This window comes from Corythoichthys intestinalis, chromosome 16 (genome assembly GCF_030265065.1).
Source record: "Corythoichthys intestinalis isolate RoL2023-P3 chromosome 16, ASM3026506v1, whole genome shotgun sequence".
NCBI lineage: Eukaryota > Metazoa > Chordata > Actinopteri > Syngnathiformes > Syngnathidae > Corythoichthys > Corythoichthys intestinalis.
The window spans coordinates 18133104-18160312 of NC_080410.1; the positions used below are offsets into that span (position 1 = coordinate 18133104).

A 27209-nucleotide genomic window follows, 5' to 3' on the forward strand; every position below is an offset into this window, starting at 1 on the left:
GAGCGGCCGGCTGTTCTCTTCGTTGTCTCCGGCGTTCAAGCAGTCGATTGTCAATATTTATGGCTTGGCGGACAAGATCGTCCAGCGAATCCGATTCGTCCCGTGTGGCCAATTCATCTTTGATAGTCTCATCTAGTGCGCAGATGAAGATTTCTTGTAGCGCTGCGTCATTAAAGCGGCTTTCAGCCGCCAAACACCGGAACTCCACTGAGAATTCGGCGACGTTTCGAGTCCCTTGGCGAGCCGACATGAGCCGTTTGGCTGCCTCTTTGCCGCGGACAGGATGGTCAAAGATTTTGCGCATTTCCTCGGTGAAGCGGGCGTACGAGAGACACACAGCGGATCCCTGCTCCCACACGGCCGAAGCCCAATCCAAAGCCGCCCCCCGCAAGGAAGCGATGAGGTAGGCAATCTTTGCTCTATCCCCCTGGTATGCGGAGGGTTGCTGCTCAAAAACTAGGCTGCATTGAACTAGAAAGGCCCGACACGCACCGAGGTCGCCGTCGTACGGAGCCGGTGCGGGAACGTGGGGCTCTTGGCGCGAAGCCGATAACGCCGGGTTAGCAGTGGGCGCGTGGCTCGGAACGGCGGCGGGGTGGCTTGGAGATAACGGGGGCGTATGTGAATGAGAAGGCGATGTAAGCCGTGCCTGGATGGCCTGGATTGTCCGAGAGATGTCAGTTACCTTATGGAAGAGCGCTTCTATGGCCTGGTGATGATTAAGGAGTGACGTAGGCGAGCTGGCGAGGTTGTCTGCGGGATCCATGTTATGGCCCGATCAAGCTGTTAGGGTTGCGTGAGCAAGAGGGGATCCCAGAGCAGACACACAGGGGTGAGATGAGTAATCTTTTATTGATGATCACAAGAATGTGGCGAGGGCTGGTGACTTGGCTCGGGGTAGTTGAGCTGGCGTGAGGCGAAGGAGCTCGGAGGGAGGCAGGCGTGGAATCCGACAAGGGGCGCGCAGAGAACAGGTCCTGGGGCGAGAGAAAAAACAAGTCGTGAGCCGGTGATCAGGAGTACGTATCAAAGCAATGCGAGAAACAACTGACGGTGGAACCAGACGAGTTGATCGGGCGACGAGGTGGAGCGTCTGCTTGGCTTTTAAAGCTGGCTGATGTTAATTGCCCTCAGGTGTGGCCGCTCCACTCGTCTGACCTGTAATCAAGTAAAAACATGCACACCTGCTGGAGGTGGGCATGTCTCAAAAGGAAGGGGAAGAGGACCTAACAGCATGCGAGACACTCCTGCCTGCTTGTATGCAGTAAAACCTTCGTCCTATTTCCACCTAAATCCGGCGTTAGAACGCAGCGTGTGTTTGAGTTTATCACAGTGAAAGCCAACTCAACGTTCTGCCTGGGTCGGCCCCCTACGGGAAGGCGTAGCGCAATATCTGTGGGAGCTGTCTTGTCAACTGATGGTGGAGTCTATGGCTGGGGATATAAGAACTATGATAATCAGTATGAAATTAACATTGACATTAACTGTTTATTGTGGTTGGGTGGTGTAGATCTGCTTAGTACTGTATTATAGAGCAGTGGTTAACACCTTAACACAACTAGTCCCCCAAATAATGCAAACAAAACATTCCAACGTAAACAATTGATTGATTTCATAAAAATAAATGTTCCATGCCTTCAGTAAAGGTGACAATATTCCATATGTCATGAAGCCATTTAAAAAGAAACAAAATAATGCTTAATGGGGGCATTGTCAGAAATAAATCTGAAGAGTCATCCGCTGCGAATCATTAACATCTGTACAAAGTTTCACAGCTCACCCAAACTGAACACAAATAATCTCAACTGCCCTCTGGGGTGAGGAGGGGGGTCTTAAATCTCTCAGTGTTTATCTTGAGACAAACCAAAACACTTAAAGCACATGTTAACTAGCTTTTCCCAAGGCTTGGCCGAGAAATTGATGTTGTGGATTTATTCATCTGTTTTACTGCAGAGAATTTAAAAACAAATGTTCATTTGCACCTCCTAGTCAAAACAGATTGGACATCCAGCTCAGTCAATGGCAGCTTTCGCTGTCTTTTGTTCTTATTGTCTCATAAAAGAAGGTGGGAGGAAAAAATATCGTTAATAACAGTAAATCAAATTCTGGATGAAAACATCTGAGATTTTACTTTTAGGCCATACTGACCAGCCCTAAATGACTACCCCCCCCCAGTTTTATCCACTCCCATGGGCACTATCGCATCAGACTTCAAACACGTTTATGATTGAATCACTAAAAGTAGAATGCAAAGAATTGCTTTGAGAGGCTAAATACTCCAGTTCTAATTTTAGTCCCTGAGGCTGACTCCCTTTGCATAGTTTCCTTAAGACCAAGTGTACTGTTAAGGTTGAATCTGGCCTGCTGAGATGTGCCTGCTATGCTCTTTAAACTTTGACTTTCCAGGGAAAACTTCTTGATCTATTAAACCTAACACGGGATAATGGAATGGATCTGTAACCCTCAACCTTACCCTCATACGCGGAGTTTTAGGAGGGGCTGAGGGGGCCAGCCCCCCGGTGGCCGAAAAGTGTCATTGCATGTAATTGACTTTCCTATATTTGATTTTAAAATTAAGTTTTCCGGTAAAATGTTGTCTATAAAGGTTTTAAAGCAATAAAACAACAAAATGAATGAAATGAACAAATATATATATATATATATATATATATATATATATATATATATATATATATATATATACTAGGGCTGTCAAACGATTAAAATTTTTAATCGAGTTAATTACAGCTTAAAAATTAATTAATCGTAATTAATCGCAATTCAAACCATCTATAAAATATGCCATATTTTTCTGTAAATTATTGTTGGAATGGAAAGATAAGACAAGATGGATATATACATTCAACATACGGTACATAAGGACTGTATTTGTTTATTATAACAATAAATCAACAAGATGGCATTAACATTATTAACATTCTGTTAAAGTGATCCATGGATAGAAAGACTTGTAGTTCTTAAAAGATGAATATTAGTACAAGTTATAGAAATGTTATATTAAAACGCCTCTTAATGTTTTCGTTTTAATAAAATTTGTAAAATTTTCAATCAAAAAATAAACTAGTAGCCCTATTCTGTCCTCAATGTGTGTGAGTACACAAATTGACAGATAGCGAACATAAGTTCCAAAAAGAAATCAGACGGTGTGGCAAAGTTGCATGGGCTTTACTGAAGTCATCTCTTTTTGACAAGAGCACGTTTCTTGTATTTTTGTAAAACTGAAAATAACAAGGCAATGTGTCAATAACTTGCATAAATCACAAAATAACATAAAATGTACACACACGTGTCCATTTGAGCAGTAGCACTAGCCAATTAGCTCACAAGCATCTAATAATGTAACTGCATTTCACCATATATGTGAACAAATTCAAATACACATCATCAATAACTATTTAATGCTCATGAATATAAACAAAGGAGGAATATAACTCACAAGCGATGCATGTATTAGACACAAAAAGTGTGATGGGGCTATGAGAACTGCCACTAAATACTGGATGCGGACGTTAGCTGGTCTGAATAGCACTGTCTATTAGTGTGAGTTCGCGTCGACGTATAATCACGTCAGAAAAGCGCGCCAAAGCCCAAATAATCAGCTGCACTGAATTGCCAGTAGAGGGCGACATTACGCCACATAACATATGCAAGCCACACCCAAGCGCCAGCAGAGGGCGGAAAACTCCATAAAACACAATTAACAAGTTGGCCTTTCACTGTACTGACATTTAAATCTGTCTGAGCGGGCCTAGTGCGTTAATTGCGTCAAATATTTTAACGGGATTAATTAAAAAAATTAATTAACGCCCGTTAACGCGATAATTTTGACAGCCCTAATATATATATATATATATATTTACTTAATGGGTCTAAATTATTTTTGGAACACATCATGTGACTAGCACCTTAGATAGTCATTTGCTTTGCTTAGCCAAAACCAACTGAGGACAGAAGAGGCAAGATGGATATACGTAATTTTTTTCAATAAGCTTTCAAAAGTGACAACAATGACTGAGCATGAACCAAGCATTGAAAATGTGGACCAAGAAAATCCAGAGAGCACTGCCAAAATGGTGAGCGGAGTTCCAATTTGCCCTACTAAAGACGCTAAATGTACAACAGAGCCACCACCGGTGTCTTGCCAATTTAGTTACCCCCCGTCAAAAATTGTATTGTATAAAAATTGTGCGGGAGCGCACATACACACATTAGTTATGAGTTATGTCGACTTAAACAATTGATTGAAGCCAGAAAAGAACCACAGTTATATATTTTGGACATCGACGTTTATTAAACTGGAGAAACTCCATACAGGACTTGAATTAGAGTAATAATAGTTATAAGTCATCCTACTTGTAAAACACTAAATCATCGCCTTTTCCACATTCAGTAAGTATGTTACATTATATGACAGATAAAAATACGAAAGATTATTATTATTTATTTTTTTATGTATGGGCCATGTTTTAAAACTTCGTACATAATTTCATCACCAAAACACGGAAAATCATGCAAATTAGTACAGCGCAGTGGCTCTGCCCAGGGGATACAATTTTTGACAGGGGTAACTACATTGGCAAGACACCGGCGGGCGTACCATATTCAATGGATGACGATCTTGGCGAAAAGTATAGATGTCTTAAGCAGCCTGATTTTGAATTCCCCTCAAAAATAATGGGAATTGGGAAAAATAAAAAACACTAATTTTCAACTTATTATTATACAATTGTGGTCAAACGTTAACATACACTTGTGAAGAACATAATGTCATGGCTCTCTTGAGTTCCAATTACTTCTACAACTCTGATTCTTCTCCGATAGAGTGATTGGAACAGATACTTCTTTGTTACAAAAAACATTCATGAAGTTTGGTTCTTTTATGACTATTATGGGTTAACAGAAAAAGTGATCAAATCTGCTGGGTCAAAAATATACATACATGGATCTGAAAAAGCGAATCATTGACTTGAACAAGTCAGGAAAGTCACTTGGAGCCATTTCAAAGCAGCTGCAGGTCCCAAGAGCAACAGTGCAAACAATTGTTTGTAAGTATAAAATGTATGGCACTGTTTTGTCACAGACACGATCAGGAAGAGAACGCAAGCTATCATCTGATTCTGAGAGAAAATTGGTCAGGAGGGTGAAGATTCAACCGAGAATCACCAAAAAGCAGATCTGCCAAGAATTAGAAGCTGCTGGAACACAGGTGTCAGTGTCCACAGTCAAGCGTGTTTTGCATCTCCATGGACTGAGAGGCTGCCGTGCAAGAAGGAAGCCCTTGCTCCAAAAGCGGCACCTTAAGGCTCGACTGAAGTTTGCTGCTGATCACATGGACAAAGATAAGACCTTCTGGAGGAAAGTTCTGTGGTCAGATGAAACAAAAATCGAGCTGTTTGGCCAAAATGCCCAGCAATATCTTTGGAAGGGAAAATGTGAGGCCTTTAACCCCAAGTACACCATGCCTACCATCAAGCACGGTGGTGGTAGTATTATGCTGTGGGGCTGTTTTGCTACCAATGGAACTGGTGCTTTACAGAGAGTAAATGGGATAATGAAGAAGGAGGATTACCTTCAAATTCTTCAAGATAACCTAACGTCATCAGCCAGAAGATTGGGTCTTGGGCGCAGTTGGGTGTTCCAACAGGACAATGACCCCAAACACACATCTAAAGTGCTAATGGAATGGCTAAATCAGGCTAGAATGAAGGTTTTCGAATGGCCTTCCCAAAGTCCTGACTTAAACCCCATTGAGAACTTGTGGACAATGCTGAAGAAACAAGTCCATATCAGAAAGCCATCAATTTTAACTGAACTGCACCAATTCTGTCAAGAGGACTGGTCAAAGATTCAACCAGAAGCTTGCCAGAAGCTTGTGGATGGCTACCAAAAGCGCCTAATTGAAGTGAAAATGGCCAAGGGACATGTTACCAAATATTAGCGCTGCTGTATGTATATTTTTGACCCAGCAGATTTGATCACTTTTTTCTGTTCACCCATAATAAAGTCATAAAAGAATCAAACTTCATGAATGTTTTTTGTGACAAAGAAGTATCTGTTCCAATCACTCTATCAGAGAAAAATCAGAGTTGTAGAAATAACTGGAAACTCAAGGGAGCCATGACATTATATTCTTCACAAGTGTATGTTAACTTTTGACCACAAGTGTATATATTTTTGTAAGTTAATTTTATTGTTGACACTGTGTTTCGGGGTCATCAACATGTTGTGCCCCGCCTGCCCCAAAAGTCATACTCCGCCTATGCTTACCCTGCTTGTATGTATTATCCTACACAGTGTTCAGGAATGTGTTTTCTGACAAAAAATTAAAAGATGCATTTTTACTGTGGAAAATAATAATGTTTTACTGCTTTTTAAATGGGTTGTATTGATTCATTTAATTTTGTGGAAACGTATTCCCTTTTTTGGGTCACATATTGAACCTGCCACTAGAGGGCATCTGGAACCCAGTGATCACTATATACAGGATCTGATTTATTATTATTTTTTTTTTTTAAAATCCAGTATATGCCATGCCCTTTAGATTGCATTTACCACACTTACATATAATAAACGCTTATACAACAATTTAGGATTTATCTTTTGCAGTCCATCCTGGCATATTTGTCATATGTCTGGTTTTCACAGCCAGCTTAGGTCAGGCTAAAAAAATGCACTCAATGAGTGTAGAGAATTAAAAACAGGTAGCATATGTCTTTTAGGGAGAGAAATAAATCAGATAATGGAATGCTGAAACAGAAAAGAAGCAAAGGCAATAAAAGAGTACGAATGACTGGGCAGAAAAAAACAAGGTTGGTGAAAGTAAAGATGAGTGAAAGTATGGAGGGCAGAGAAACAAGGGAGGGATCAGCACAGACGATTCAGATCGTTTCCATGTGTTGGGGAGCGTAGTTGAGCAAGCTCCAGGCGGGTGTGGTTATATATATATATATACTAATGAGAAAAGTACTGCTGGTAATGGGGGAAGTTTATGACTTGTTACAGCCTAAAAAAGGCGACAGAGGGACAATGTAAATGGCAGAAGAGAAGAAAAACATCCAGAAAAATGAAATTTGGTGCTGGGTGTGCATATGGCTAGGTAACAAATATTTATGATATGAGGGAATAAAATATGCAGCAGTGGAATGTCTGTAGCCCGAATGCTCAAGGAATCCATTTGTGTCAAATATATTATAGACCCTACTGTACGTACAGTGTAGACCTAGATGTGTAACGTGGAATAGTGCGAGAGACAAGGCATAGCAACCAGATTTGGGCAAGTAGACAGTTTCTCCTCAAATTTGCTTTGTAATACAATATAAGTCCCACCTGTGTCTGCTGCGGGATGTTCAGAAAGTTGTTGTCCCGTGATCCGATGCCGACAAACCTGTTGGGAGCTGTGGGGCCTGGCGCGGAGTATGCTATCGAAAAACAAGAGAAGAAAAGGACATGAGTGGACATAAAGACAGCTGTTGGACAATGACACAGAATCAAACCTCACGTTACGTATGTCATCCATTTGCGTCACTTAAAAATATTAGTTTGAAAAATTACTCCTAAATATCATGTGACAACAAAGGCTTAAGTGGAAATTAATTAATTTTTTAAATGTTTATATGCAAAAATATAGTTCTTACTTTTAACTTTAACTTGTATGCTGCATACAAAAATCTTATTATTTTAGCACTCAGACTCATGACTCTAGGAATGTATTCGACCATGATTCATGGGAGATTTGGAAGGGATGTTTTGTTTTTTTTCTTTTACAGAATTATTAGTACTGTTGACAGATGTTTTGAATGGTTTCCAGTGGCGACCTTAGGAAGAACATTGCTAGAGGAGAATTTTTGCTGACATGTTTTTGGTACATGTGCAGTTGGTTGGGTGGCATGTAGTCACAAACATGAGTGAAAACTCCACGAACAGTTAGCGTGAGAAAAATCTGATATATAAACCCTATAGGTTTAGAAAGAATCTTAAAATATACATTAGCGACAAAATTTGAATATATCAAAGTGCTATGATTAATTTGTTTCAAGGATTTTTTTTTTTCTGAGAGGCACAAAACTGATTGTGCTGCAAGTAGATTGTAAACTAAACATTTTTTTCCATCTCTAAATAACAAATAAATAGCCACTGCGATTTATTAAGAACAAAGTGTGCCCCACAAACCCTGTAAGATAAGCATTCTTTGTGAGAGTAGCATAAATGCTAATGTAGCGCTTTACCACACATTAAGTCTTGCTCAAAACGCTTTATAATAATTGCACGGGGCAAGTGCAAAATTACATAAGATCAAGATGTAATTGTGCACCAACACTGTGTGGCACACACTGGACTGCATTTGATAAAGTTACAGTGTATCACAAAAGTGAGTACACCCCTTGCATTTCTGCAGATATTTAACTATTTCTTTTCATGGGACAACACTGACAAAATGACACTTTGACACAATGAAAAGTCGTCTATGTGCAGCTTATATAATAGAGTAGGGCTGCAGCTATCGATTATTTTAGTAGTCGATTAATCGATGAACTAGTTAGTTCGAATAATCGAGTAATCGGATAAGGAACATGAAAAATGAAAATACCTGGGATAAGCCTCAAACGGTATTTAAAAAAATAAATAATTTAGGATCTATTTACAACAAAAGAACAATTGGCTAACTTACATAGCAAAAGTCCCCTATCTTAAATGCTATAAAATACTAACGGTTTTTTTTTTTTTTTTTAAACAATGCTCCTAACTGATGGTTCAGACTCATATTCCCACAAAAAACGACTAAATATACCTATAAACTAAATTATTAATGTATTACAAAACATTAGCCCAAACAAAAACTTAGCTTATGTTGGTCTTAACAGGGAGCAGTTGGATTCAGCCATGTAAAATGAGGCAGACCAGAGGGCAGTGTTCCCACCCTAATCTATAAAACTAAATGCAAACACTTTCAAAATAAACCATTACAATGCCACTTTAATTAAACGAATACTCGAAGCAACAAAATTTAATTCGAATATTTTTTTCTTATCGAATACTCGAGTTATTCGATTAATCGTTGCAGCACTATAATAGAGTTAATTTATTGTCCCCTAAAATAACTCAAAATATAGCCATTGATATCTAAACCCCTGGCAACAAAAGTGTGTACACCCTTTAGTAAATACGTACATCCCTAAATGTCCAAATTGAGTACTGCTTTTAATTTTCCCTCCAAAATGTCATGTGACTTGTTACAGGAGTGCTGTCAGCGTTGCTTTGCAGAGATTGAAGAGTTAGACTGTCAGGCTGTTCGTGCTTAGACCATATGCTGCACTCTACATCAAATTGGTGTGCATGGCTGTCACCCCAGGAGGAAGCCTCTTCTGAAGACGGTACACAAGCCCGCCCGTCCCATCAAACCATAGGACATGGTTCCAGTAATCCATGTGCTTTGTTGACATGTCTTCAGGAAACTGTTTGAGGGCTTTCTTGTGTACCGTCTTCAGAAGAGGCTTCCTCCTGGGGTGACAGCCATGCACACCGATTTGATGTAGAGTGGTCTGAGCCTCAAAAGGCTGACACCCCACCTCTTCAATCTCTGCAGCAATGCTGGGAAAATGACAAGCAGTACTCAATTTGGACATTGAGGAATGTACGTAGTTTCTATGGGGTGTATTCACTTTTGTTAAGCTGCACACAGACTACTTTTCATTGTGTCAAAGTGTCATTTTGTCAGTGTTGTCCCATGAAAAGATATACTTAAATATCTGCAGAAATGAGAGGGGTGTACTCACTTTTGTGATGCACTGTATGTTGCCGCCACCTATTTCTGTGTTAAAATGCAGATTTGCAGATGATGACATTTATGTCATTGTATAAAATATGATGTATAACAACTATAACGAAAGTAATCAAATGGTTATTAAAAAAAAAAAAAACAACAACAACAAAAAATACCGTAAATGTATATGCATTTTAATTCCGGAACACTACTTCATAAAAAGCATTTCAGTGTACGCTTTGAGCAACATTTAGTGTGTGGAAAAGCACTATATAATCGTACAGTTATGGCAATCTGACGGAACAGCCCCAGCAATTCCTTTAGATTTTTTTGCGGTCATTTTGGTGGGAAATCGAAGAAAATTTTCATCGGGTTCCCAGTCGACCACACAGTAAGAGTGAACAGTTTACTTCGCTAGAGCCTCCTCTGAATTGTGCAAAAACAATCGAATTACATGCAAAATACAGTGGTTCTTGCCAAATGCTAACATGATGCAATGAGAGAAATGTAACCACTGACATAACAAAAGATCATCTATTACCTTATGCTAAAATAATTTTTTTTTTTTTTTTTTTTTAGCATGAAGCACTTTGCAGGTTTGGTCAGCTATCTTTAAAAACCTAGCTGTGCAAATAAAGGCTCACTTATGACTCATAATTTGGGCAAACACAAAGTTAAAGGTTTTGTTGTCTGTATAGTAGTACTACATCGACATTAAACCCTGTAAGGACACTCATTTAACTCATTGGTTCTCATTGACGGTGCTACACATTCAATTCATTTTGACTGGGAGGGGTGAATGAACATATGTTCAAAATAGGTGTATGTTTGGTTTATTTTATCCAGAATGTAAAACTTTTAGATTCCTTTGGAAGTTAGGAACTTTTTTTTTTTTTTTTTAAATACAAAGTATGCTTTAAAAAAAATGCTGTCCCACACTTTCATGGCACATCTGAATCACGAGTCATTTTATCACAAAGGGAGAGCCTGGTTTTAGCCCAACACCTGAATTTCTGACCAGGAAGTGAAACTGCATCCCTGTCCCTCATGGCTGCATGATGGGTGTTTACATATCATCATTTTTTAGCAAGTGTGCTCCAAATTCTGAAAATCACCATGTTATAGTGATAATTGTCACGAGTGTATGCATATTATTAGTGCTGCAACGATTAATCAATTAACTCAAGTTTGATAAGGAAAAAAAAGGATTTGAATAAAATTTTGCTGCTTTGAGTATCCATTTAATTAAAGTGTGAATGTAATGGTTTATTTTGAAAGTGTTTGCTTTATTGATTTGGGTGTATGCACTGCCCTCTGGTGTGCCTCATTTCACATGGTTGAATCCACCTCCTCCCTGTTAAGACCAACACAAGATAAGTTGTTGTTTGAGCTAATGTTTTTTAATGCATTCAGAATTTCATTTTTAAGGATACTTAGCCATTTTTTGTTGGAATATGTGTCTTAACGATTTGTTAAGAGTAAAAAAAAACAACAAAAACATAGCATTTTATAGCATTTAAGCTCGCGGACTTTTGCTATGTAAGTAAGCCAATTGTTCTTTTGTTGTACATAGAGCCTCATTAATTTTTCATACCGTTTGAGGCTCAGCTCAGGTAATTTAATTTTTCATGTTCCTTATCCGATTACTCAATTATTCGAACTAACTAGTTCATCGATTCATCGACTACTACAATAATCGATAGCTGCAGCCCTACATATTATCTGTAAGTAAGTACTCTTTTTGGGGCTCAAATGTTTTGTTGTGTATACAACTGTTCAAACATCTATTGCTAGCCATTTACCTGTTAGCATGTTTGAGTTAAGATAGGAATAAGCTAAAATATCACAAATGTAACAATAGAAACTGTGGAAGGTAGCATAAATGATGATTTAAAAAAAAAAAAAAAAAACAGTATATATATATATATATATATATATATATATATATATATATATATATATATATATATATATATATATATATATATATCTAGCTTAATTACTATCTATTTACAGTCTTTGAATTCTTAATTGATTTGTTAAATTATATATTTTGATTGTTTTATAGCAATTTGCACAAATTCAGTAGAATGGGCTATAAAGGGTTAAAGTGCCCCAGATTGTAACTTGAACTGTTTAAAGCCTTGTTGATAAACCCAGCGCTGAAAGTACTTCAGCACTCCAGACACTCACACTGAGGACCATTCAGGGACATTTATAGACCAGTGGCATCAGAGTGTGAATATAGGGCTGTTCAGGTACCCTTGGGGCTCCAGATGTTGAGAAATCACAACTCAGTGTGAAGAATTCAGTTCAAAGACTAAACTGAAAAAGTAAACGAATGCAAGAAAGAGAGGGACAGAGGGAGAAGTCTGACGTTAAGAATAATTAAATGTCATGGACACATCCATTTACTGTAAATTGGGATAACATACAACAGACATAAAGGACTCTCAGACACTGATTGTGGTAAACAAAAATACTACATTCCAAAAACTACAAAATTGAAAAACTTGCTCCATCCAGTGCCCCTCCAATCACAGGTAAATTGTGAGTGTAGTCACACTTGCCAACTGGCATATCTTCTTAAAACCTAAGCACACACCTTCACACAGATCTCCATTCAGGTTCAGCCTAACACAACTAATGAAATGATTCCATTACCAACAAATGGGATGCATTATAAAAACTATTTTGCATCTGCACTTTTTTACTTGTTGCTCATGAGAGAAGCAGGGAACAATTCACATCAGGGCATGAGGCTAAACATATTGAGCCACTCAAACTAAAGGGATCAGGTACAGAACCCAGATGCACGCCACAAAGTTCGCTGGGACATTTCTCAGCTTCTTCTTCAACTTCTGCAGCGACTCTGATCTACTTTTAACATCTCCAAGTTTAATTTATCTGTGTAGGCCCCACTTCCAAATGTTAAGGGATGTGAGTCGTTGGTTAGACAAGAACAACGTTGGCACAAAGTAGGAGGAAGAACAACGGGCTGGGGGAGGGATTCTTCCCTTAAGAGGGCTGTTTCAACATTTTTTAAGATTGTTTTGTCCTTGATTTGGTTTTCAAAGTGGTCTTTGTGGGGTCACTTACACGGAGATGCGGGCGATGAGAGTCCGCCGTCAGGGGGCGTGCTGTTGGGTTTAGAGTCGGGCATAGGGAGGGGCACTGGGCGGGCCACTGGGGGAGGTGGAGGCAGCAAGAAGGAGCCTGGCATTTTGCTCTGGCCGCTCCCGTTTGGCTGCAGACAACACAAACAGGGTCAGGAGGGCGACATGCGACAATCCGCAAACACGGGATGGAAAAAAAAAGAAAGGACACAGCTCGGGAGGCCAGGTCCCCAAAAATTATCCATGACGGAAGTGGGAGGACGGGGGGGGCGATGGTGAAAGGGAAAGGAAGGTGGTGGATAACAACAACCAAAGGAATGACGTATGTGGACGGCATCTTTTATGGAGGTGTGAAAAATAATAGTCACCACAGGGTTTGATAGGAGTGGGAGCTGGAATTGGACGTGTGAGGTTCCACAGGGGTGGTCCATGGTGGGTGGAGGAGGTGTGTAGGAGGTAAGTGAGCAAATTATTGACAGCGTTCACCCAGAAGATGGCAAGAAATCAAAACCATGAGAGAATACTCTTCTACACAAGCACAGCACCATCAACGATACCAGTACCAAAGAACCAAAGTCCAACTAAAAGGGTAACCACAGCAAGTGATGGGAACAAAAATATAAAACAAGACTGATATGTATTGTGAGTGACACTACCAGTGTGCTGATGGGTGCAAATTCTGCGTGAGTGGGTGGAGCAAAATAAATTTAAAAAATCAAATCCAGCAGGATAGAATGCCTTTGTTGATATCACCAAAAAGCGAGATAAATATAACAACAATTTGAGGCATGTCCTCATAAACAAGGCATGATTGATGTCCAATTATCTGCTGTAATTTTAAAAGAGTTTACTACATGTAGACATCAACTTTATTTGAACTGGGAGGGCTGGCAGAGAATGAGCTAGCCCTCCCAGCTCAAATGGATTGGATGGCTACTGCTGCCAATTTGTTAACAAAATTTTCTACAATAAAATTGGAGTTTAGCATTTTAATTTCCAAATTAAAACACTATTTTTAAAGACATGTAAATTAGCCACAAGACTCCCCCCCTTTCCTGCTAGTAACTTCAAGTTCAGGTAATTTTAGAAAAAGGGGCACATGTGGCGTTAACAAGTCCTCCCAGGAATCAGTGGCAAAAAAGCGTCGGTGTGCAAAAATAAATAAATAAATAAATAAATAAAATAAAATAAAAAAATTATAAAGCAAATTATTGCAATAATGATGTAAAAAAACCTATTAAATATTATATTACAACAATAAAAAATATTATAAACATAAGCCTACTGAATGTATCAGGAAAAAAGCCGTGCAGAACATTGTGTTGAACAAAACAATTAAAACTAAAAACTAAATATAACTTGTCCACTCGTTTTATAACATTACTGCTGAGTGACTACTAGAAAATGTAAACATCCAGTCAGGCAATTGTTTCTTTTCTGCGCGTGGCTGGTGCTATTTAACAGCGACATCTAGCGTCTGTGATGAACACTACAGGTAAAGCATAATCTGCATCTCGCCCTGCACTGATTTCTAAGGAACACACTGACATCTACGATACATTCCGCGATCGCCAAATCGCGGATTCCTGGGGGGACTGACTAACTTCTTCTTTATAAATGGCAAATTGACCAAATAAATAAAAGGTTACAAGCGGTGAACCTTACCTGTCCGCCGGCCTGCCCTGGGCCATCAGCACAGACAAACTGCACAAACTCCTTCAAGGGATCCTGTCCGGGGTGGTGGTGGTAGCGGATGGTCGGATGGGTGAAGTAGGGGCTCGACTGCTGTATGATGGAGGGAGATGGGAAGTGCAGGGCTGAGGCAGAAGCACGAGGACTCCCTGTGGACAGAAATTTTTGTGTTAAATGAGTACGTCTATGAGAGGAGAGAAAGTCGAACAAGTAACAACTGAGCTCATTTCTTAAGATTTGAGAAGTGAATGATGTGAATAATGCCTGCAAGATGATCACTTCACAACAGGAATCGTTAAAATTTAAGTGTGAATCCAAAATGCAAATGTTGTTTTCTCATGAAAAGCTGTTTTAGGTTAATAGCTGTGGTCAATGCTCGTAAACTTTTATGATCACTCCAGTGAATTTATAAAGCTTTTCTGAGAACATTCTCTCTCTCTCTCCTGTGCTTTCTCTCTCAAATTCTCCCTCTCTCTCTCACACACACGCACACGCACACACACTGCTTTCCAACGAGACGAAAAAAAAAATCTTTTTAGTCAGCAACATTCAAAGTCATACATGGTTCACTCCACCACTGAACCTGAACGTTTGCACATTCAAAATCAGACCAGCAAAGGTTGTAAAAAGGAAATAGCACAAAGAGATCATTGAGTACGGTCTTAAATTAGCCGTTTTTAATGCCTGCACGCTTATGAGCTGTTTTGAGGGTGTGATTCATTGGCATCGGCGCAACTTGGCATTGAGAGCCCAAAGCTATATCTGACTCACTTATTATTATTTTTTTTTATGACAAGTAATTTTTCACACACTCTTCTAAATATGGGTTTTACTGTTTTACTTTCTCTGGTCTTTGGTAACACATATGGATACATGTATGGTATGCATTTCAATATCCATCATCATTGTCTTAACCCCTTCAGAACCAAGCATGTTGCTGAAGGACATGACGCATTCGCGTCTCTAAACGAATAAATACACTGAATTTAGTTGCTATTGCCACTTCTGGGATGATTGGATGAAACTTTACCCATCAAAATCAAAAGGTTTGGCACGCCCTCTTTGCTATTTTCAGCTCTTTAAAAATGGCTGACCAAACGCAACTTCAAAAAAGATAACGTACAGTGCTCATTCCTCATCAAAAACAAATTTGACATTAAAAATAAACAATAAAAGCATGAAATACCCCCGACCAAAAAATTGCACTTTGTTCTAATGTTTGAGTACAGTAAAAATCAGCACAGATTTTTTTTTCTTGCCCAGCAAAAAAAATGCGGGTCTGAAGGGGTTAAGCAGTGCTTATCAATTATTTTCACCTCCACCCCTACACACACACAAAGAAGAAAACACTTTACAACCCCCCCAAAGAAACAAGTGTTAATAATTAACCCCCAAATGGATGTCTAACATCGTCAATGGCAGCCAATTAGTTCAAGTTGTGCCTTAAACGTTTTTTTTTTTTTTTTTTAAGCGCGTTCTTTGACTTTTGTTCTGATTGTCTCCTTTAAAAAATTTACCGTAATTTTTGGACTATAAACCGCTACTTTTGTCTCTCGTTTTGAATCCTGCGGCTAATAGTGCAGTGTGGCTTATTTGTTGATTTATTTGAGTTAATAGGTAACACTTTATTTAACAGCGACGTCATAAGACCGTCATAATTATTACATGACACTATCATGGGCAATAATGAATGCTTATGCAGATGTCATTAAGTGTCATCCGGCAAATTATGTCACTAACTCCATTTATCTCCAGCTCGGATCTTTTACATCCATTCAAAAGTGAGATAATTTGCCGGATGACACAAAATGACATCTGTCATAAGCATTCACTAAAGCTCATGGCAGTGTTAAGTCATAATTATGATGTTATTATGACAGTCTTATGGCGCATAAAGTGTTTCCAAATACCATAACCATCAATTAATGAAAAGACTGGAACAGTAATTAAAGATGTAATAAGCACAGAACATGGATTTGGATTGTTATTTACCTCTAGCGCTGCAATGCATGCTAGGAGGCATGTTGAACAACAACAATGTTGACAGCTAGAGGCAGCAGAGGTTGACTGACCCCTCTAAGGGAGCAGTGATGGCAAATTAAGATTGTTGAAGCAATGAAGCTTTGCAGCCAATTGGTTCAAAGCTCAATGGTGGTTCATTTTGTCTTATGATGTCGCTGTCAAATAACGTGTTACCGGTTAATATTTTGTGGTTTAAATATCCCATAATACAGTGAGGACAGGTGTGGCTTATAGTCCAGTGTGGTTTATCTATGAACAAACGCTGTTTTCTTGTTGGTTTGGTGGGTGGCGGCTTATAGTCCGAAAATTACGGTAGGAAAGGGCAATAAAAAAGTCAGAAAAGAATTTGTAAATATAATTTCTGGAGAAAAAAACCATCTCTAAAAAAATTCTTTTTTAACCAATCCCACTTCTCTTTATATCAGAGGTGGGTAACTATTCCACAAAGGGCCGCTGTGGGTGCGGGTTTTTGCCGCAACCCATCAAGACGACACCTTTTCACTAATATGGCGTGTTATAAGTGCAATCAGTTGATTGCAGTCAGGTGCTTATTTCCATTGAAACCTCATTGGTTAAAAGCTCTGTGCTGGATCAGTTGGAACAAAGACCAGGACCCACTGCGGCCCTCTGGGACCGGTTTGCCCACCCCTGCTTTATATCGTTTGCTTGGTTGAAAAAAACACTACGCCATAAAACAAGAGCACCACTGCCACCTACTGTAGTAGATGTGCAATTACATTTATTTTTAGTACAGCTGACAAAAAAAATGCATGGTCCTAAGGGTCACAGGCACCCCAGGGGTCGCGACCCACCATTAAAGAAGCTCTGTCCTAAAGAGAGTTATCAGAGTATTGGTGGGAAATGTGGTTGAGGGGAAGTTGCACCATTACACAAAGCCCCCTCTGTCAGACCTATATCCATTACTAAATCTACTTGATTTATATTAGGGGCCCATTCTTCCCTTAACTGTGCCAGTCTTACACCCATCCCATCCAAGCCCCCAGCTGCCCATGAAAGGCTGCCAATACTCTTCGGTACTTACGTCTTATACATTGTGCGCGCGAGTGTACTTCATGAGAGTGCCAACCCCTCTGCATCACCCCCAAGAAAGGGGCCTAAGTCTCTAAGCCCGGCAACACCTTGCACCCATGCCAGGCTGCCTTCACCCCACTGGTGCTGCCTCCCTGTTCCTATAGTCCCGCTGTTAATCCCATTAAAGACTGGTTAAAAGCCAAACTATCTAGGAGCATAGGGGGTGGGATGGGAAAAGGTTTATGGTGGTAGGGGTGGTAGACTTTGGCTCGTATGCCCCTTCTACGCAGCTGAATGGGAATAAAGGGACTAACATCAGTAAAAGCACCACCTTGCAGAAGCAGCTCATTAATGTGCTTCTTATAGTCACTTCAACATCTCCTGAGATCCCTTGTACAGCACGTCTTCGATGAAAAAAAAACTAAAGGGATGATGTGGTTGAAGTGTGACGCCGTCATGAGAACGGCACCAAAATGTAAACTACTAACAACGCTTTGGAGACAAAGAAACAATCATACACATGGTTGTCTACGTGTGACAATGTGTACATACTATTTGGATGAGTTTACTGGAGCTGCAGCCAATCAACAGTAAATGAGCAGCCTCATCTCCTCATACTGGATTGATGGTTTGATAAGCTTTTAATGTAGCCAAACTACACAAAAAGCTCATGGAAAATGATCTGCAGAGAGCTTCTTATTTGGCTTGATTCACACATGTAGCCTTTCCAAACAGGAGAAGCTTTCCCCTTTATCTGTGCAGTGGCGATAAAATTAGGAGAGCTGTGATTTATTGTCTGGACTCGTTTGGCTTTGTTTGATATCTGCTGTTATCTGAGATTCTTGCTTCAGCATGGTGGAGGACCAGCTGGCTAACAAAGCATTTCACTCCAAGTGCTAATCTTTTGCTCTCGCATGTCTGAATAAAACAGATGTGATCATTGGATCACTGGATCAATCAGCACTTCTGTGATTAAAGGCAAATTCATAAAAATGGCTGGAGAAAAATGAGATGAAAAAGCAATTAGACAAACCTGAAAGCGTGGCATGTTATCCATGACAACATCAGCCTTGTTGGAACTCATTAACAACTAGCTTGTAGATATAAACACTGATGTGCAGTTAGCTGTGAATGACTTCTATTTATGAAGTATGTAGGCCTATGAAATAAATCAGTATGATGTATTAATTTGAGTGTTTTTTTATTATTAAAAATAATAATAACAAGAATCTGAGTAATAGTTGATTGAGTAGTATTTGAGTAGGAAAATGTAGCCAACTATTCAATAGATTCCATGAGAAACAGTATGTTTCTTTGTGAGGTTATTACTTTGTATTTGGGGGCTGACAGCACAAATATGGGGAGAAAAAACCTATTTGTTTTCAGTAATGTAATTTCGGTGAAAAAAGCGTTTTGGACCAAAACGTAAACGACATTTTCACTCACATTTTGGCCCCAAAATTTTCAACTCACCGAATTTGCGTCTCTAATTTACCTTATACATGACTAGGTCTTAAACATCAGCATTTCTGCAAGGAACGTCACTTGTAACAAAATAAACTTTCAGTACAAATGTGTGGGACAGAATCCGATGCTGCATTCAAGCAATATGTCAAGACATCATTTAACGTAGATTCAGATGCATAACAATCAGGTGCACTTGCAACAGGGAGCTCAAGCACTTACTGTAAGTAGGCAAAAAGGCAAATCATTTGCCACCCTCACCATGTACCAACAGAAAAGCACATGCCCAGAATCCCTAAAGCTGTGACCAGTTTGACCAAAACCCTACATGGTTAGAAGACAAAAGACGAGGAGGCAGAGACGAGCACAGAGGAGCTACCTGCCAGATTTGAAATTCCCAGCCACTCTTATTTGCCGAAACACTGCTTTTGCTTTTGGGTTGAGGCTCAAGTGGTGGGAGTGGGTAGGAGGATAAGGGGGAGGTTGATGGGGGAGGAGGAGGGAGCGATTAGGGTCTGGAGCTGGGTTGGTCTCACCTGGTCTCACTCCCGCCAGCATTGGCAGTGGGTGGTGGGTGAACGCCATACGGGGGGACCTCGTCTGGGAGGACAGGGCGCTGAAATCGAATTTCCCCGGCTTCTTAAGAGAACCAGGCGATGACAGTCCTGGTAAAAAAGGGGATCAACAAAATGGCAGAACAGAGACGAGGTTTTAATGAAACATAGCTGCGTTGCTTACTTTGACTCTATTAAAAAAAAAAGTGTTCTTGAATTTTATTACAAGAATCTAATGATTATGATCAACTGGAATCAATGTTAGCTCATTTAAATCATTGATTTAGTAGAGTGGCTTAACTGACAGATGGGTTGACTACACCGATGATCCATTACTTTCTATTCGTTTACAGTTTACGAGCTGTAAGCTATCTCTCAAATTGGGCGTGGGGATGTACGGGCAGGTTCTGGTGAGAGACTATGCTTGAAGCAACAGGCTTTCAGAGTAAAAAGGGAAGTGACGGGGAGGGCAAGGAGGTGACTGGGCGCAGAGAATCAGGAGAGCTGGGAAATATAGTGGCGATTCAATTAGGATCTCTGCTGGAGTGTGTCTACCAGTGGTGTCCTTTGACACAATGATAAGCCGACTGAAACGGAAAATTGGAAATATCACATCCGAAGCCAATGCGATGACTCATCCCAAAACTCTTCAGAACCTCCTCGCATAGGTCCATCCGATGCAAACACGAGAACACACTCAATACAAATAGCGACAACCTTTAATGAGTGAGATTTGGGTTGGCAGGTTGGACTGAGTACGCCAGCTTGAGCGATGCAACAGCAGACACTTATAAATATATCAGGAATTTATAATGACATCATGGATCACGTTAAAATGAACTCTTTTATACAAACACACGTTCACACGCACACGTACAGGCTGTTGAGACAGGGTGGTGAGCGCCTGGCTAGGTGCCATCGTAGGCTGGAAGAAGGCTGCAGATGGATGGAAGGAGTTAATTGGGAGACTAGTTGTGACGGAATGGCCAAAACAGAACTACAAATATATTCGCGTTTCCCTGCTCTCCCCCACCGGTTGTCTATAAATGTCGTCTGAGGTGGAGGACCTGGACAAAACATAGCTCATTTTGGTAAAAATGAGCATGCTAATTATAGGCACACCACACCAGTGGACAAGAAACATGGCCAAACGTGTGAGAGCCACAGATAAAAGAGGCTTGCTGCTGTGATCTGGGCCTCATGTGGCCGGTACTGAGGGAATTTATTTTGATATATGGTAATCCAAAAGGTGCAATTTAGAATTTGAAGGTTTGAGAGCCAGATCCAAAGGGCGCATTTGACCTCTGCACAGTACCGCAGTGTTGACTTCATGCTGAAATAAAGCTCTATATACAACAATCCACAAAGCCAGAAAGCAATACAGAAGCAAAAGTATAGAAAAGCACACTGCTGTGGACACAAGGACAACATGGTGTTTTTTCCAGCAGAAAACTGTTCTGAGGTTATGTATTGCAGTGGCTTGTGATATGTGATTCACTCTTTCAGTGCTATTTAGGATGATAGATGTCCAATCATGTGGCTGTTTTAATCCTTCTGAAGTGAATTTGAATGAGTTTATTATTCAAATTTGTTCATTCACTGCTCTCCTAGTTTAAGGGGATTGGACGTCTATCGTCCTCAATGACAACCACATTTTTTATTACGTTACATAGTTTTTTCGTATTTCGGTGCTATTGACAGTCCTAGACATTAGGGCTGAACAATTTTGGATAAAACTGACATAGCAATTTTGGGAGGGGTTGGCGATATATATTGCGATATTAAAAGTAGAAGAATTTTCACCAGACTTTGGTTGACTCACAATGACCGTATTGATTTCATTAGAGATGTTCTGATCCGATCACATGATCAGAAATCGGGCCGATCGCGCCATTTTTCAGATCTAAATTGGGTGAAAAAGAGTGGATATTTGATTAAGAAAATATGTTTGTTTTTCTGCTTCATGCTCGTACAGCCCATCACGCTCCCTCTTGAAAAGCAGTGAGACCAAACTGTTTTCCTTAGTCACCAGTGCAGCTGGCGTTGGGTACTTAAAGTTAACAGTGATTGGCAGCTTTGTAGCTTTGATCAGTGTTAATCATGTGATAATCATCGTTAAGCTTGGTACACAGTTTGAACTGTGCTATGGCAACTTATTTATCGTGTAAGTGAGAGGCTGTTCTTGGCAGCGTGAGCGTCAAAGCAAAAAACAACTATTTTTTATTTATTTTTTGGTATCGGATCGGGACTCTGTGTTGGCAGATTCTCAAAATCGGGTGACTTGGACTCGGGTGTAAAAATATGCGATCAGTGCCATCCCTGTGTGGATTCTTGAACTATGCCTGAAAAACTATACAATATAAAGGTGTATATACATATATATTAGGGCTGACCAAATTATCGCGTTAACGGGCGTTAATTAATTTTTTAAATTAATCACGTTAAAATATTTGACGCAATTAACGCAGATGTCCCGCTCAGACAGATTTAAATGACAGTACAGTGAAACGCTTACTTGTTGTTATGGAGTTTTGCCGCCCTCTGTTGGCACTTGGGTGAATTACCATCTCGCATATTGCCTCAAACAGATTACAATGAGGCCGTTTATGGACATTAAGAGTGAAGAGAATGCCACCGGCCGCTTGAGGGGCAGCGCCGTTCCATACTCATGTTATTTCTTCTAAACGTGGGAGAATTAGTAGTTGTGAGACGTTTATGCTGTATTCACAATGCAATGCAGATTGCTATTTGTGCTCCACACATATTTCGGTAAGTTTTCTTTCTTTTAGTGGCAATTATGTGTCTCTTGTTGTATTTTGGGTAAGATATGTATAGATATATGTTATACAGTAAAGGCGAGTGGACACAGGCGTTCTTTGGACCACGCCGGAAAACCCATTGGCAGTGTATCAAATACTTGTTCTCCCCACTGTAAGTATCGTTTAGTGAAAGCACAACAAAAATAATATTCCTATCTCTCCCCAAAAAAATAATGTTCACAAAAAGAAAAGCACTTCAGTCTATAGTAATGAGGCCCTATTCTGACATAGTTTAACAACAATGCAAAATGAACTGGCATTCCATATCAAAATAGCTATGCAAAATACATGTAAAACTAAGACTTTGGTCACTCTATTTTTATTATTGTTATTTTTATTCTTCTTATTATTATATTAACTCTACTTTTGATTGAAAATTTTACAAATTTTATTAAAACGAAAACATGAAGAGGGGTTTTAATATAAAATTACTATAACTTGTAACTATAACATTTATCGTTTAAGAACTACAAGTCTTTCTATCCATGGATCACTTTAACAAGAAAGAATGTTAATGCTATTTGTGGATTTATTGTTACAATAAACAAATACAGTACTTATGTACAGTGTGTTGTATGTATATATCCGTCGTGTGTCTTATCTTTCCATTCCAACAATAATTTACAGAAAAATATGGCATATTTTAGAGATGGTTTGAATTGCGATTAATTGCGATTAATTACGATTAATTAATTTTTAAGCTGTAATTAACTCGATTAAAAATTTTAATCGTTTGACAACCCTAATATATATACATATATATATATATATATATATACATGTATATGTGTGTGTGTTTTTTCCGTTTCTTGGTCTGCGCTCTTTTCCCCTTTAAAGGGAAACAACTATATTAATAATACATTGCTTTTTGAGGATATGTGCCGTGGGTATTGGGTGGGTGAGTTTTTTTTTTTTTTTTTTTTAAGTTTCAAAATGAAAATGAAATGAAAAAAAAAAGAAGAATGCTCATGTTGTCATTTGCTTGTGCTATATTGGTTCGATAAACAAAGTTTACAAAAAAAAAAAAAAAAAAAAAAAATGCGATCAGGACATCCCTAGTATTCATATAATACTGTTTAATCCAGGCTAGGGGGGTCTATCTGTGAATGATGATGATAATAATGGTGTATATGAAAGGGATCCAGGAAGCCATGTCTCTGCACAATTGCTGCTTTTATGAAGAAAAACAAAAGTTTACATTCAAAAACTAGACGTCCAATCCATTTAGAGTGGGAGGGTGCCAATCACCATTTGTTCATTCCCTGCTCCCAATCAAAATGAATTGGCGCCATCAATGAAAGCCAATAAGTTCCCTAAGAAGGGTTATTCTTGTCGTGCATTTTCTCTGTCTTTTGTTTATATTGTCTTCTTATAAAGAAGTACTGTTGGCGTGTGAAAAACGAAATCACCTGAAATCATAAATCAAATTATTGGTGAAAAGATTTCATTTTAGACTTTATCGCCCAGCCCTAACACAAACCTTCACCTGTCACAATCAAAGTTCCTAACACATACACTAACACAAGGATATAAATATGTCCACACACAGCAGAAAGGTGCTACCAATACACTACCTCCGATTTCCAAGAAAAAAAAAACATGCCTGAACAGAAAGTTCTTGATTAGATAATTATCTCACACACGCACACACAATTGGCAAACAAGGGATTGCACTCAAGGCAACACAAGGACACCCTGACAACATCCATGCATCCATCCATCATACCACAATTGTCAAATGTCCACTTGGGAAATCCCCTCAAACGGTTGAGTTGCATTTAAGAATTTTTCCCATCACTCTTCAGCAGGCAGAATAAGAGAGAGAGAACAAAAGAGAGAGCAGGGCAGCACACAGTAAAAGTCCTGGTAAATCACACGATCACCCTGCCAAGCTTCAGGGCTTTTCATTCAGGTTGAGCGTTACCTCGAGAGCAGGCGGAGGCTTCATCTCCCATCCTCCACCCCTCGACCACTCTCAACACCATCACCACCACCACCAGAGCAGATGTCTGCTGTAACCCAGTAGCTCCCTTCACTGCAGACACATGGAGGCACCATCTGGACTGGAACATAGCTCCTTTCCAGATTGGGCAGTGTGTATGTGTGAATGTATGTCACAGAAAGAGAGTGCGCTAAAAATCATGGTCTTGCACGTGCGTTCATGTGCCTTTTTGGAAACGTCAGTGAAAGAGCGTGTCTCGCCGACAGAAGGCATTTTGTGCATTGATGATACACCGGGGTGCCTTTAGTCATATTTGTTTGGGTCATGTGCCATCGTTCGGAGGCAGGTCTGCGACAAGTGGGATGTCCTTCAACAGTTCTGTTTAGACAATCAGAGCAGGAGATTCCCAGATGCCATAACTCAACAGTTGCTCACGTACCATTTTTTACAACACCCAAATCACCGAGCTATATCTCGTTGACAACTTTATCTTGGGAAAACTTTATTCAATCATGCAAGAACTGTAGGAGTTTTGGATGCCATACAATAAATATCCTGTGCTTAAATCCTTGGCCACCAATGTTTATTGTTTGTTTTATCTTTTATAGAACACAGCCAATGGTTCAAAGCGAAAAAATAATGTTGAATTAGTTGTTCTTTGATAGTTGGCAATTTACCAGTAATTCTTGTTTCATGGAGGATTATAAACATGTAGGCTTGTGCGATAAATCAATGTTGTGAATTCATTTGAAAAAAATAATAGAGTTTTGTTGTTGTTGTTGTTTTTCTGCCAGAAAGCAAATTTAGCAACCAGTTTTTCAAAAGATTATTCCATGAGAAAAAGTTTGGTTCTTTGTGAGGTTATTATTTTGTATTTGAGGTTTAAAGCTTAATAGAGAGAGATAAAGATATTATAGACAGAGGTTTTGCACTTTAGTTTTGTTCAATATGTAACTTTTTTTTAAACCCTGTATAGGTGAAGTGTTTATCTTTGGTAAGTAAAATTAAATCAAAATCAACTAGACCTGGCTACAATATTATCATTGGGTATACAGTACTAGTGTGGCTATTCTGGGAGGCTTCCAAGTCAACATGAATTGGACATCTAGTGCCGTCAATGGCAGCCAATGAGTTAAATGACCACCCTACAAAGGGCTACTTATTATTTTAGCTTTCTCTGTTTTTTTCCCCTATTGTTTCTTTAAAAAGAAGTTGGGAGAAAAAAAAAATGGAATTAAATTGTAAATCACATTTTTGGTGTAAAAATATTTTTTTAAACAGATTTTTATTTTCAGGCCATCACACTCAACCCTATGAACAGGTGATGATATTGATTCTGTGGAGAATGATACGATATTTGACAATATTACAAAGTCTGGCAAGATTCAATTTGGATTGTATTCAGGGGTCTTTAATCAATTACCGTAATTTTCTGACTATAAACCGCTACTTTTTTCCTTCATTTTTAATCCTGCGTCTTATAGTCCAGTGCGTCCTATTTGTTGTTTTATGTGGGTTAAAAGGTAACACTTTATTTAACGGCGGCGTCAAAACACTGTCATAAGGCTGTCATAATTATGACATGACCCTTCAAAGGCATTACTGAATGCTTATGACATTGTAATCCGGCAAATTATGTCACTAACTCAATTTACAGTACCGTTCAAAAGTTTGTGAACGGTAGTGTATGTCCATCTAAGTTTTTTTTTTTTTTTTTTACATCAAGTCGAAAGTGAGATAATTTGCTAGATAACACCAAATGACATCTATTATAATCATTCATAAATGCTCATGGAAGTGTTATGTCATAATTATGATTGTCTAATGTGAGTCATATGGCGCCACTGTCAAATAAAGTGTTACCAAATACCATAACTAGCAATTAATGAAACAACTGGAACAGTAACTGGAGAAATAATTAGCACAGAACATGAGTTTTTATTGCTTTTTACATCTGTAGTGCTGCAATGCATGCTATGAGGCATGTTGGACAACAACAGAGTTGATACCAGGTGGCAGCAGAGGTTGACTGTCTCCCCAAAGGGAGCAGTGATGGCCAAATGAAGCTTCTTAGAAGTAATGAAGCTATGAACCAATTGGCTGCAAAATTTCATGGTGGTTCATTTGATTTTATGACAATGTCACGATGCCGCTGTGAAATAAATTGTTACCGGTTAATATCTTTTGGTGTAAATACCCCATAACACAGTGAGGACAGCTGCGGCTTATAGTCCAGTGCGGCTTATCTATGAATAAATGCCGTTTTTGTGCCAAATATGTTGGGTAGTGGCTTATAGTCAGGTGCACCTGATTGTGCGAAAATTACAGTATATGCGATATTATGTACATATTTAGCATAGTTATATTTCATCTAATGCAATAAGAAACACATTGTCATCTTGATGTTTTTGACATTTTGTTACTGAAACATTTTAGATATATAAACAAAAAAAATTCTTTTCAAACAAATCGGAATATCTTAAAGAGGACGATGTTGATTCGCTTTGCGTTTTGATTGGATCATTGCTTGTATTGATCGCTGTCAGAGGCGGCCAATTAGTTAATGCAACTGAGCTAGTGATGGTCAAAGATTTCTGCATGGGACTGAACTGAAATTCAACACTACCATGTTTGTTCTTATTTTATTGGTCAGTAAATTTGAACGGCTGTAAAGCACCGGGGTTTTCCTTATCCCCAAGATGCCAGTCAGATGTGCAGGCGGTGAATACTATAGAGATACTGGGCAACCAAAGGGCTTTGGTAAATCCATGGAGGACAACAGCAGAC

At 39.2% G+C, this 27209-nt stretch overlaps 1 protein-coding gene across 18 annotated transcripts in view; it reads right to left on the reverse strand.

The window, feature by feature from the left end:
* Positions 1-27209, reverse strand: part of nfixb (nuclear factor I/Xb) — a 253102-nt gene that overhangs the window by 13836 nt on the left and 212057 nt on the right. For 11 of the 18 annotated variants that reach the window (XM_057861280.1, XM_057861290.1, XM_057861285.1 and 8 more), the window contains 4 exons: positions 19644-19772; positions 14563-14738; positions 12881-13028; positions 7348-7439 (listed from right to left, as the gene is read on the reverse strand). In XM_057861280.1, the coding sequence (XP_057717263.1) occupies positions 7348-7439; positions 12881-13028; positions 14563-14738; positions 19644-19772 (545 nt within the window). The remainder of the gene's footprint in view (positions 1-7347; positions 7440-12880; positions 13029-14562; positions 14739-19643; positions 19773-27209) is intronic. The other 7 variants (XM_057861297.1, XM_057861291.1, XM_057861294.1 and 4 more) reach the window with 3 other exon arrangements.